We start from the raw sequence: 13678 nt of genomic DNA, 5'->3' as shown, positions 1-13678 counted from the left end.
GGTGCCTCAGATTTCTGTTCTATTAAATTGAATATGTATTTCATAGGGTTATAGAGAGGATTAGATGAATTACTATGAAGTGTGCAGGAGGCCTACTACCTGGTAAGCGGTATATAAGTGTTTGCTATTACTAATGAGAACATTAGAGGATGCATTTGAGCTACGGCACATCACGTCAGAGCTGAGCAGAGATTATGGCTGTGCCGGGGACGGTGCACTAGAGGACATACAAGCCTTGCAAACTAAGAATAACCGTTCATCACTTTTTCCAGTATTCTAACTATGACTGCAGTACAATGGTGGACAGACAGTAGGTGCTCAGTAAATATGTATTAATTGATTTTCCTTAAGTAATAGCATGACGTTGCAAAAGAATCACTATAAAAATAGATTTGCTATTCTTGATTTGAAATGAATATTGAAACTGTCTCTCATGAGGTCAACCGAAATTAAAAACAAAAGAATGGCTCCATATTATTAGGAATCTATAAAGTGATCCAGTATGTAATTGGTTTTATGTCTATTATATATAAAAGATCTCATAGAATTCTTGATCTAATCAATAACTTTAAAATTTGCATCTATAACACTGATGAAATTCAAACTAGTACTTACTAACATCATTGATTTTATCCTCAAAATCTTACTCTTTAGTATGAGGTATTTATTACAAAATAGCTTTTCCCAAAACACTTATTTAATTTTAGCAGATGAATACATGCCATTGGAAAGTTTAATTGTGAGCAGCAATAATCAAATATCTCAAAAAAAAACTCACAAGGAAAATTTAAATAAATATGATCCACACTGGGAAAATATCTTGATTTCACATCATCTCTAAGGAACTGCATGATTGTCTATCAGTAGAAATGACAAAGTTCTGAACAAATAGAAGTTTCAGTTGTTAGTCCTCTCAAATTTATGTTGAATTTGGTTGTGGAGGGGCATAGCCCTGAAAATGCAGGCTACCTTGAAAAGGTTCTGCTTTTCTGCTACACGTACTGATCGTACTGATCTACTGATCGGGTTCTACAGAACTCTGGAAACAATGTATAGAATGGCAGAGTATGCTGGACAGATAGGAACTCTGGAGATCTGTGCTACAGCTCTGCCCTTACTAGCTCTTTCACCTTCAACAAATCACTTTTATATCAGGGAGCCTTGGTTTCCTCTACTGTACACCTGAGATCTCTCTCTCTCACACACACACACACCCACACACGCATGCACGCAGCATGCGCCACAGCTGCTGGGTGAAGAAACAAATGGCATAATAAACACACAGAGCTACGGTATAGGGCACATAGTAGATATTTGATATATAGGATTTCTACCTCTAAAAACTTACAGGCTTAGTTTATATATCACCTTTGGTGGCCACTTCTCAGTCTTCCCCTCAAATCCAGAAACCTTATACTTTTCTTCCCTTTTTCACTTTCCAAATTTGCCCTGATTTAAAGATTTAATAAGCTAATTAACATAAGATATAAAGGAGGAGTGCCAAATAGGTTTCAAGTCTAGTCATGATGTTTGAAGTAGTTTCCTGGGCAGCTATGCCAAAAAGAGGCTCCCGGGGACGAGACACACTGGGGAGGAAAGCTAAGATTGATGGCGGACAGCTCCATGAAGGAAAAGGCAAGTCACGCATTTGCCATCTTTCCTGTGAAAGATACTGGTAAATGTTTCCCTTAAAGAGACACTTAAATGTTTAAAATAAGTACATTTGTAAGCCAAAAGAAGAACCTGAAAGAGAGCATAAGCAATGTGGGGGAGTGGGGGGTGGGGGGAGCCTGATGCCCATTAAACCTCAGCATGTGGGAGGTGGCCCCCCTCCTGGGGTGGGGGTCAGCATTATCAATCCTATTGTTTGAGTCCAAACTCTATTGTTTTCTCACAATGAAAACTAATTTTAGAAAGTCATCATTTTGTATTAAATTTGAACATATCTTTCAAGTAATACAGAAAAAAATAACTTGGTATTACTCTTCTATTACTTACTATTATTCTAATTAGTCAACATCTATCACCACAAGAAAAACTAAAAATACAGATTTCCCTTTGGTCCTGCCTCTACCCTTGAACGAGGGACCCTGAGGTGATACACAGATCAACTCAACTGCTTTAAATGCTTGATGGTCTAGAAAGTTTGTAAACAGCCAAACAGGCTAAACACACTGTGACTGACTCCCTTCTGTTTTAAATTTAAGATTTACTCTCTCCTTTTTCTTAACTGGTCTGACCAACTTGTCCTGCATTTCTGTTTTAAACCAGTGGAATTCAGACAAGCCTCAAACCCTTGCTTACACATGCAGAAATGGGCCTTATCTTACTGGCCCAAGAATATGGAGAATCAAATCTAACCCTCACTTTTCAAACCTCAAGTCTGAATACACAATTTTAAAGCATATAAAAAGAACCACATTTCTAATTTTATGTTTTAGCCTCAAAACTGTAACTAGAACCTGTCATTTTCCTTTGTACCCTGTCCTATTTTTTAACTTAGAAGATAGCCTTCTCAGGCAAAATAGGTGAAGGGGATTAAGAGGTCAAACTTGCAGTTATAAAATAAATAAATCACAAAGATGGCATAGAGGATTGAGTCAATGATATTGTAATAATGTTGTATAGTGACAGACAGTGACCATATTTACCATGGTAAGCACTGAGTCATGTACAGAATGGTTGAAATCGTTTCGTAAAGATAGATAGATAGATAGATAGATAGATAGATAGATAGATAGATAGATGATAGATAGATAGATAGACAGGCAGACAGAAAGATAACCTCTTTTATCCACAAGCCCGATTCCCTTATATACAGTGGGCCCAATTTGAATATATGAATTGAAATTCAGAAATTTCTTCTTGAAGGAAAACTTTCAAAACTTCCTTAGTATTTGTCCCAAATTACTTTTCCCTTACTATACTGCTTTTCTTCCCTATAAATTCAGCACATATCTTAATTTCTTTGTATTTCCCTAAACTCCCAAATCAGTCAGTTGTGGACCAGAGACTGTTAGGACCATTTATACGTCTCTCTAGCAGAAGCTGGCTTCCACGGAGAAGCCCATCAGTGGCACGGGCTGGGAGACAAGGGAAGCACTCAGACCGCTGGGCCTTATTCTTCCAGTCCAAGGAGAAAAGCAGGCCAGGAGCATTAAGAAATGGACTAAGTTCAAGAATTCGCCTCATACTATCAAGCCCTTGCTTCTAATCACCACTTTGTCCACTGAGTGTCATCCATTCACCACACAACATGGGATGATCCTTTTGCCCGAACAATAGGGAAAAGTTAACCTTGAGGCTGAAGTAGAAAGGAGAGGTAGAAAATAAAACTTAAGGGGAGAGAAGTCCTAGGAAGAAAGGTGTAAACGGGGGCTCTCGGGAGCCAGGAAGAAGCAAGAAGAGGGTTGGGGGAGGACTTGGAGCTGCTGCAACAGAAGAGGATCCTAAAAGGCAATCTCGACATGCAGCTTTGCCTTGCTGGAGCCCTTGGTGGTTACAACCAGCCAGATCTCGTCAGAAACAGCCTCTGCCTCGTGGCTACCACCTCGGGCCCTGGTGCCAGACTGCTCAGCGTCCAGCTTCAGCCTCACTGTTCCTCCCTGGGCTATTTTAACTTCCCAAAGTCTTACTTTCCTCATCTGTGAAAATAAGAGGTCACACAGGAGTCCAGTTTAGAGACTGGTGAATATTGAATGAGATCATCCACAAAAAGCTTAGTGCAGTGCTGGGCAGAGAGTAAACACTCCCCGTTCATGGGGCTTCTCCCTCCAAGAACCACAGCAGCAAGCACAGAAATGCCACTGCATGGAGACCTGGTCCATAAATGGGCATACAGCCTCCATGTTAGGAAACTGCCTTAGAGGAAGTTAAATGGCTTTCTTTCACCCCTCCCTATCTACTTTATTTTTTCACAACACAAAACATGTTGTGGTCCTTTGAAATCTACATTGATTCCTACGTTGACATCCTGCAGAGAGTGATGTGGCCGTTTTCCCCAAGTGTAAGGAACAAGCTTTTCCACTAATACAATTCGGATGTCATTCACACACTCGCCTGTATAGTTTCTTTTCTGTTTAATTTTTTTTTAAAAAGACTTTATTTATTTATTTGACAGAGAGAGACACAGCGAGAGAGGGAACACAAGCAGGAGGAGTGGGAGAGGGAGAAGCAGGCTTCCCGCTGAGCAGGGAGCCCGATGCAGGCTGGATCCCAGGACCCTGGGATCATGACCTGAGCCGAAGGCAGACGCCTAACGACTGAGCCACCCAGGCGTCCCTTCTGTTTAATTTTTTTAACAGACAGAGAGATCAAAGACGTAACTCCAGCAGAATCATTTCCCTCAATTTGGCAGGACTTCTCAACAATGATTGTCTAAGGACTGGCTTTTCTACAATAAGCTGCCCAATTTAATAAAGAGGATTGTTCTCTATATTGATTCCATATTGATGCTAATTTGGCATCAGGCATTGTCTTTTACCTTGATAAACATGCCAGAACGTCCTCTGTCTTGGTCATTTACCTTACGTGGCAATGACGGCATTAGGGCACCCAGTTTGTTCTTTCTCGGGAGAAAATAAGTTCTTTTATACAATCTGTGCGTAAGTGGTTTCAGAGCCATCTTTCCTCCACCCCTCGGCCCCAAGCCTTTCTCCTGCTTTGTCTTCTCTAAATGTTCTTGGCAGGCTTCTGAGAATGCCCAGCTCCAAGGGGAAACACCCGAGATTATTTTAAAAGTGCCAGTGCAAGTTGCTGAAGTCAGCTTTCAGGTTTGGATGACTTTTTTTTTTTTTTTTTTTTTAGTAGCAGAAATTCATGTTGGTGGGGGCAGCCTCTGTCACCCCTGCCCTGGCTCTAGTCTCCCTAACTAGTCGCCCTGGCTGGTTGTGTCAAGCCTTCTGCGATAGCTGAGCATCACAGCTAGTGTTGGAATTACCAAGGACGACTGGACCCAATGTTTTTGTGTTAAAAGAATTAAATCACTGGGTTCCTTTTTGCAAATAAAAGAACATGAATCTTACCTACTCTCTACTTTATTATGTCAAATGCTCTTTCTCTCCATTTCAACAAATATATGGTATAAGGATTTTGTATCCAGAACTATCCTTGTGACCGACCCAGAAAAATGTCAACTGCTTTGTTCCAAACTCTTGAAAACACTAGGGAGAGCTTGAGGACTGAAGCTAATACTGATACAATCCAAACTAGTGCACTTTCTAAGTGCTGTTGCATGGATTAATTTAGCTCTCACCACCAACCCTATGGTCTCTGTCTAGTTGCCTACAATGCACCAGGTCCCATCTCCCGGCTCCCTTCTGGCTTCTCTGGAAAACCACGGATTCAGCTAGATTATTGCTTTGGGCCTCTAAGCCGTACTCACTCATGACTTGAAAACAATAATGTCTAGAACAAGACGCATAATGTGGAGAGCCAGTAAATAATGTGAAGTGAAACAACACCGTGGTCAGAACTTCACGGAAAAGGAGACATGAAGCATGCTGATTTCTTTTCTTTTTTCGGTTTCTGGTCCTCTCAGACTTTCCTGACTTCAAAAATTTGGCACTGTACCCACTGTTTTCACAACTGGAGTGATTTTGGCAGTTCTGAAAAACATCTCCTGACTACCAGTAACACTTCTCCACTTATGGGGGAGTCCTCTTCAAGAAAAAGAATACTAATTTACAAATGCAAACTTTGTATATGCTAGAATTACAGCCACAGCCTCCCTACTGGTGTCCTTGCTTTCACTTTCTTTCTCGTCTAAGTTCTTCGTATGTACAACCTTTAGGTCCCCAAGTGTGTTTGTTCAGAGAAATGGAAACAGATGCGTGACAAAATGAGAGACCCTCCATCCATTTGGCTTGGGAAATTCTCACAGCACATTCATTCTTAGTGGTTCCATGATACATATCAGCATAACAAGGGCGCTAAGAAATCCTGTGCTCAGAAAATCTGCCAAAACTTCTCTGTCCATGGAAAATTCTCCTGTGGCATAGTTATTAGCATTTCACAGGTAAAACAGGTTTGTAAACTCTGATCTGGGTTAATTTTCATAAAGCATTCCTATATCATGCTGCATCTTGCATGGAAAAAAAAAGTTCCAAAGTTCACTAATGCCTCCAGGATCAGGTCCAAATTAACCAGGCCGGCACTCTGGGGCATCCTTAAGCCATCTCAACTTCACCTGCCAACTCTTCAAGAGCAAATGGTCTGTGGCAGTCAGATCTACCATCCACAGAGCAGGCAGGCTTATTACTTACAGGAGACACCCAGTTCTCTCGTCCTCACTGCCAGACTCTCACAGCGTGCTGGGCCCTACTGTCAAGCTAGAAGTTAGTCCTGGACCACACCTAGCCTTGTTAACTGAATAGTTCAACATCACAGCTTTCTCTCCCCCAGCTAATGAGGCTTCCAGAGGCCGAGAACTTGTGTCTTCTTCCTCAGCACCCAAGTATGCATTGGTGACTTCACTGTGCAAACATATGGCACTTAATAAACATATGTTGACTGAATAAATGAATTAATGAGGAAGTCTTGGTAGACTTCCTTTCAAATCAATTGGCTCTAGAGGTTCCTGAGTCCAGGCCACCCGAGCATATCAAGCATATCGAGGATGAACATAGAAGTATATCAGGAGATATCACGAATCCAGCCCCATCTCTAACACCACATTCAGTGATGCAGAGAAGGTGACTCAAGGGAGGCATTTGATAGAGTGGACATGCAGAGTATCTATCTACCATGCCAGGGAACTGGATGAGAATATATAAAACAGGGCTTTACCCACAGGTAAGGGAAGACATATGTTTATGCAACACCAGCATACAACTTCCTTTGCTGATCACAAAAATATAGAACTCCCAGAAATTCCTTTTCAACAGATGCTTAATTCGCATCTGCTAACTTTGATAAGTTGATCACTGAGTCAATTTTAATGCCATCTCAAATCTTAAATTAAATTCTCTTGTTTTCTTAACATGAAGGTTCCTATTTTATCTTATAGCATGAGTAATTTTTCCCTCCAAGTAGAATAAAATTAAACAGATTCATAAAATATTCATTAACTGACATATGAACACACATATATCTGTGCCTCTAAGTTTAAATTAATTGTCTCCTGTAGCCTGGGATAACTAAATATTTGCTATAGGTATTTCTCTCAAGTGGTTTATCTCTTTGATTGCTCTCTTATTTCATCTATGGCCTGAAATGTCTTTTTATTTCTTAGATACAAATACTGCTTGTATACAGTACAAAGTAACTGATTTAGGCATTTCATTTACATAATCATATTCACTAGAATCCATGTCCAGATTATATAAATCTGTATTAGTGATGTCAGTAGCAGACTGCTGGATCTTTATTTGAATAATCTTTTTTTTTTTTTTTTTTAAGGTGGGGCTGGGAGGAGCAGAGGAAGAGGGAGAGAGAGAATCTTAAGCAGGCTCCATGCCCAATGCAGGGCTCGATCTCACAACCCTGAGATCATGACCCGAGGCAAAATCAAGAGTCGGATGTTTAACCAACTGAGCCACTCAGGCGCCCTTACTCAGTATTTTTGATGCTGATAGGATGACCTTGAACAAAAGGCAATGTCAAAGGCTGCCCATCCTAGTTCTGCCCCTGATGATCTCAAGATATTTGAGATGAGGTAACAATGGACTAGAGCAGGATTTCAAGCTCCACTTCTACCTACAACCAGCTGGTGACCCTTGACAAGTCTCATAGCCCTATTGGGTCTTAATTTTCCTACATGTAATCTGAGATGCTTCAACTGGATGTGGTAAAATTATGTGACTTCATTAAGCAAATTCCATATTCTATTAAAAGAGCCTCTAAAAGGCATTTGGCTAATTAGGAACTAAAATTATATTGAACTATAACTAGCTTCTTAGATGTGAAGTTTCAGCCACATTCCTGGTGCTTACCCGGTATCAATCCCTGGTTAACAGGGTATCATGTTGCTAGGGTCACTTCAGAAGGAATAACAGGACAAGCCTTTCCTTGACTGGCTTTTCCTAAGAATATTTATTTATTTACACATTTTCCAATTATGAACACATTTATTGGAATCCTTGCGACATAAAGATCCTTAATTTACTTGTAAACTTAATACACTTTTGAGGAAACTAAAACCAGACCCTTTATAGCAAATGTTATGAATGGAAGACAAAGAAACTTTTAAAAATATTTTGTAAGTGTAGATGAGCTATTCCAGATTGATTAACCCTCTTGAGTCATTGTGCAACCTACCAGTGATAATAACAATCATAGTAAAAAAAAAACAAAAAACAAAAAGCAAAATTTCTTGAGCATTTGAGGTTTTTACAACTTATGCATAAAAGATTATATCAATTAAGAATACACATGCTTTCTGTGAGACCCTCTCATAAGGGAAAGACTTCTTAACAATGATTGCTTTATATTTCAGTTATAAAGTGACTCAACTAAGAAGATTATCCATCACCTACTCTAGGATAAGTGTAAGTATAAGACCCTAGGATAGCCACAGTGGGAGGAACAGAAGCATAAAAGAGATGAGTGTGTCGCTAAAGAAATTGATAATACAGGTGAAACAAGAGATGAACATGTAAAGATAATGATGAATATGCTACAGCGTAGAATAAAAGATGAGTAACAGAGGTAACAAGTGGTAAGGAAGTAAAACTGTGTGTTTATTATATTTATAAGAGTTTTAAAAAGAGGATAAATGGAACACACTTTAAATAGGAAATGTAATACTCAATTTTAAAAGGTCTATTCAGATTTGATTTGGAGTTGTCCTCATTGAGAAATCTGAAGCCAATGTACTAGGCACTTAATCCAGTAAGAGTAATTTTACTCAGTAGCATTTGGTGAAAAAGAAAGGCTAGCCTTACCTGTACATTGGCCTGGACGGACCCAGGCACTTGACATTTCAACTCATGGGCTGTTGTTTGAGATTTGGGAAGCAGGAAAGGATAAGAAAGGGATCGATATTTTGACTTCATAATCTAAAATAAAGAAAAACAGGTAAAAAAAAAAAAGATCCAGATGAGAAAATAGCTCCATCCCTCCCTACTTTGTGATTATAAAATAAATTCAGATTCATTTGATAAAGAAAAAGAAAAACGTTAACAGTGGAGTTTCTTGTTGAAGAGGCAATAGATTATTTATTTTGTGTTCTTTCCATTTTCCGGAGGCAGAGAACTCCTTTTCTCCTTCTTTTTTTTAGCTTTTGCAGTGGGCATGTATTGTTTTATATTTTTAAAGAAAGCTTAAATGCAATCTAGAGTTATAGAGGTATATAATGGCAAAAAAATGGTATTTTTTTGTAAACTGATTTCTTACTATGTTGTAGATATCTTGTCACAGCAGTGTAGCACTGTATATCCTATTTTAGTAACTTCCTAAGAAAATGATAAGGAACCATAATTTGTTAAATAAATTCTTATTAATGTGCATTTCAGTTATTTCTCATTTTATCAGAATTATTAGAAGCAATATCAAAATAAATTACCTATCAGATTACTTCTCTTTTTTAGATTTTATTTTTTTATTTACTTGCCAGAGAGAGACAGCACATACAGCAGGGGGAGTGGCAGGCAGAGGGAGAGAGAGAAGCAGGCTTCCTGCTGAGCAGGGAGCCTGACAAGGCACTCGATCCCAGGACCCTGGGATCACGACCTGAGCCGAAGGCAGACGCTTAACGACTGAGCCACCCAGGCGTCTCCAGATTACTTCTTTAACTTAAATACCCAAAAAAACATTTTCTGAGTTAAAGGTTGGATACTTTTTGAAAAGCTTTATGGGGTTTACCAGTTTATCCTGCCAGGAAGAGAGTATATAAGCATTGGAAATCCCAAAACCAATCACAGATAGGTTAAAAGTAATATTCCTTCATTTATTCATTCATGCTCCCTTAATTTCCGTTAAAAACATTTCCATTATTTCTCAGACTCCGTGCTCAGCGGGGAGTCTGCTTGAGATTCTCTCTCCCTCTCCCTCTGCCTCTCCCCAACCCCCCTTCTCTCTCTCTAAAATAAATAAATCTTTAAAAAATATTTCCATTATTTCTAAAAATTTATAAGGTTTATATAAATAAAAGCTTATGTAAATGAAAAATCAGGTGAGAGTCTAACTTGTTGATAAAACAATTTTTTCCCAAATTATCAAGGACACTAATGCCTTGTCATAATTTATACTAAAGAAGATGGAACCTTAATGCCACCTGGGTGGTAGGTACTTAAGTTATTCCCATATGTAATGAAAGCATATGACACAGTCTGAAGAAAAGGAAAATGGCCCCATCTTCTCACACTGCTCCCCTCGCTCAGAGCCACCTCCCAGAAGCTTGGACCAGTGTAAACCCCCCAGCGCAATGCCAGGACTGGGAGGACTTGAAAGCTCGAGCTCTCTCATCCAAACAAGGCCCCTGTCCCCCTTACAATAGCCCTCCAGCTGACCATCAGCACAGACCAGATGCTTAATCAACACTGAGGATCCAAAATGTGAAAAGGATCACAATAGGCCCCGGAAGTGGCATCTATCTCTCTGTGCTCTGAATTGTCTGTGGTGGGAGAGTTCAGGAACGTCTTCTCTTCCTTCTGCCCGCCGACCCTGGTGCTCTGGCAACCAGGCACTCAAGAACAGATGGGTCACCGCAGTACCTTCTTGCCAACCCTCTAGGTTTCTCCTCTTCCAGGCTCTCTCTCTTTATGTGCGCTGAATCGTGATAAAGTCAACCACGTACCTTCGTGAAGTTCCAGCGCTGGATGAAGTGACGGGCCACATCACGAGCCGCCTTCCCGTGGACTGCAGAGGCGATGTCATGCCATGGCATCCGGGGAGTGGAGTGTCTGTCAATGAAATCTGCCCAGGTGCCCCAGGGACAGATCATCACTAACTGCTCGGCCAGGGACAGAGCCATGTGATTCCAGCACTGACCCCGACCATGATCCGTCAAAGGAAATGTGGTAATGTTCACTATGCATATATTACTTGGCTTGGGTGGAACAATACCTTTATAGCCAAGGGAAACACAGATACACACTGAGGCGCACAGTCCCCCATGGGCCTCCCCCCAGGATGTGTCCATTTCACTTAGTATGAGATAATCACTAGGCAAGGCAAGATGCGAGTTGGCGTAAATTATCTAAGGTTGTGGACTTAATATTACATTTTTTTGTGTCCTGTTGAAATAACCTCAGGCTATGTATACAGTTCCATCTCTATCTTCTCTTAAATACATAAGCACAGTGATAATCTGAAAATGTGCCATTTTCATGCTGGAAGATGAAGATGATACGCAGAAAAGGAGAGGATCAAAGGAAGGGCACCATCTCTTGCAGAATTACAGATTATTACCCCCAAAATATGCCTAGATGAAACCTGGAGGTCTCAAACAGTAAGCTATATCTCATGCTCTTTTCTTACTGTAACTACGAGGAAAAGTTCTTAGGTATATGACTGAATCATAGTCTCCAAAGTTTTACCAAATATTCAAAACAAAACAAAGCAGAACAAAGGACAGTATATCCTGCGCATGCATACTCTCTCAGATGCTGACAAGTAAAAAAACAAAATATAAGCAGCCACCCATGATCATGGCACTCACCAGCAAAAGGCTTATCCAGTTGAACCCAGTCTTTGAAGACAAAATTGCAATAGTCCTTTCCATGCCAGAACCTGGTTTCCCCGTGGAGCTCTCCCATGCCTGTCTGCAAACTGCGGATGGAGCTGGTGTCTGTGAAGGTAGCAGAGACTGTGTTGAAGTGGGCCCCGGTGCGGGGGGGTGGGGGTGGAGGGGAGGGGTGGGGAGGCTCACCTCTCACTCATTAAACACCCAGGGAATTCTGAACTGTTATCCTTAAGGCACAGAACTAGGGCAGCATGTGTTCATCCCATCTGAGGCTGTGGGCTAGCAGGGTTTCACACTGTACACAAGTTTATCACTAGTGGGTAGTTGGGGTTGTAAGCAGGCTTATCACTTGACAGTGAAATTCAACATTCTTTTCCCCATCTACCAGATGACTGAAGAACGGATCACAGAGCTAACTGTGAATAAAGAACTCACTGGGAGGGACAATGAAAGAGCAATAAAGCCAGGTCAGGCAGAGAAACATGAGAGGCAGAGGCCATGAAGAAATCATGCCCTTGGCTCTCCTCAGCCGATATGGTGCACACCCAGTACATAATTCTCGTCTTTGGCATCTCAAAAGCAAGAACCTCAAATCTGCAGGCAGCCCCTGTTCCAGCCCTGGAATTGTCAAGCTAAGTGACACTGAGCTTCATCTTTTGGGGTCAGAAATTCTTTATATATAAAAGGAAGAATTTGGCCTAGATGGATGGCATCTAAGATTCTTGGGCTCTCACATTCTACATTCCCAGCATCATAAATGACATCCATAAAAAATATCACAACAACACACAGAATTTATGATCACATAGGCGCAAAAGCAGCAATCCACTGCAACGTTTCACGTAGAGCTCTGCTGGGACCGTTTTACTAAAGGGTGAACACTTTGACTTAAATAGTTCGTATATTTATGGGGTATGTTGACCACAAAGGCAACTAAGCAGGAAGACGAGCAGAACTACACATCACAAATGCAGCACTTGGCACAGAAGAGGCACTTAACAAATAAGACACTGGATGCAAAACTAGTCGTTGAATGAATACATGGTAGCACGTGCCAGTGAGAGTAGCGGACTGGCCCCTACCACCGCACATCCCAGAACTGTCTTTCTAAAATGCAGACTGTTGGCTTAAAAGCATTTTAAGACCACCTGCTGCCTACAGGGAGTCAAATCCTAAAAGCTGAGTGTGCACAGAAGGCTCTTTCCCAACTGGCACCAACCTCCCTCCCAGAGCCTTTTTCCCCCAAGCTAGGCACGCCATATTTCTCACAGTATTTGGACAGGCGTGGTCTGTTATGTCTTCGAGCGGCTGGCACATTATTCCTTCGGTCTGGAATGATCTTCCCTCCCTCTCATCATCAATTTCATATCCTTCCAGAGCCACATTAGCTGTTACCTGCCCTACCACTACCTCGCAGATCCCAGGAAGGTGAGGCAACCCCTAGCAGTGCTGTAGAACCATCAGCAGCTGCACCCCCAGGGCTTCTGATTCTGTGACACAACCGCGTAAGGATGCTCCCCACCAGTATTTAAACTCCTCAGGGCTGCAGAGTGTCACTTCGCAGCTTGCTGTAGCTCCGGGTATTCAGTAGGCAATCAATCAGTATTTGCAGAGCGCAAGTTTTTAAACAATCACCACACACACTGCTGATATTCTACCTTAAACTGAATAATTAACCTTCAAAGGTTACTGAAATTACCTATAAAAGAAAAGTGTCTGGGGGTGCCTGGATGGCTCAGTGGGTTAAGCATCAGACTCTTGATTTTGGCTCAGGTCATGATCTCAGGATCATGAGATGGAGCCCCACGTCAGGCTCTGGGCTGGGTGTGGAGCCTGCTTAAGATTCTTTCTCTCTTCATCTCCCTCTGCCCCTCCCAGCCTCTTAAAAAAAAATGTGTTAAAGTGCTATTCTTTTAGACATATTATTTATTTATTTATTATTTGAGAGAGAGAATGTGTGCGCACGTGCATGCGTGTGCATGCACATGCGTGCGTGCGCACACACACACACACACACACACGTGTGAGCAGGGGGAGGGGCAGAGGGAGAGGGAA

The 13678-nt window shown here is 41.2% G+C and overlaps 1 protein-coding gene across 5 annotated transcripts in view; it reads right to left on the bottom strand.

Annotated features, from left to right (window-relative positions):
• PLD1 (phospholipase D1) overlaps window positions 1-13678 on the bottom strand; it is a 188820-nt gene that overhangs the window by 53702 nt on the left and 121440 nt on the right. For all 5 annotated transcript variants that reach the window (XM_032407210.1, XM_032407211.1, XM_032407213.1 and 2 more), the window contains 3 exons: window positions 11600-11728; window positions 10736-10854; window positions 8883-8996 (listed from right to left, as the gene is read on the bottom strand). In XM_032407210.1, the coding sequence (XP_032263101.1) occupies window positions 8883-8996; window positions 10736-10854; window positions 11600-11728 (362 nt within the window). The remainder of the gene's footprint in view (window positions 1-8882; window positions 8997-10735; window positions 10855-11599; window positions 11729-13678) is intronic.

Source organism: Phoca vitulina, unplaced genomic scaffold, assembly GCF_004348235.1.
Source record: "Phoca vitulina isolate PV1807 unplaced genomic scaffold, GSC_HSeal_1.0 scaffold8, whole genome shotgun sequence".
NCBI classification, from domain to species: Eukaryota; Metazoa; Chordata; class Mammalia; order Carnivora; family Phocidae; genus Phoca; species Phoca vitulina.
Note: the sequence above shows the minus strand (reverse complement) of the source record. Positions and strands in the feature narration are given on the sequence as shown.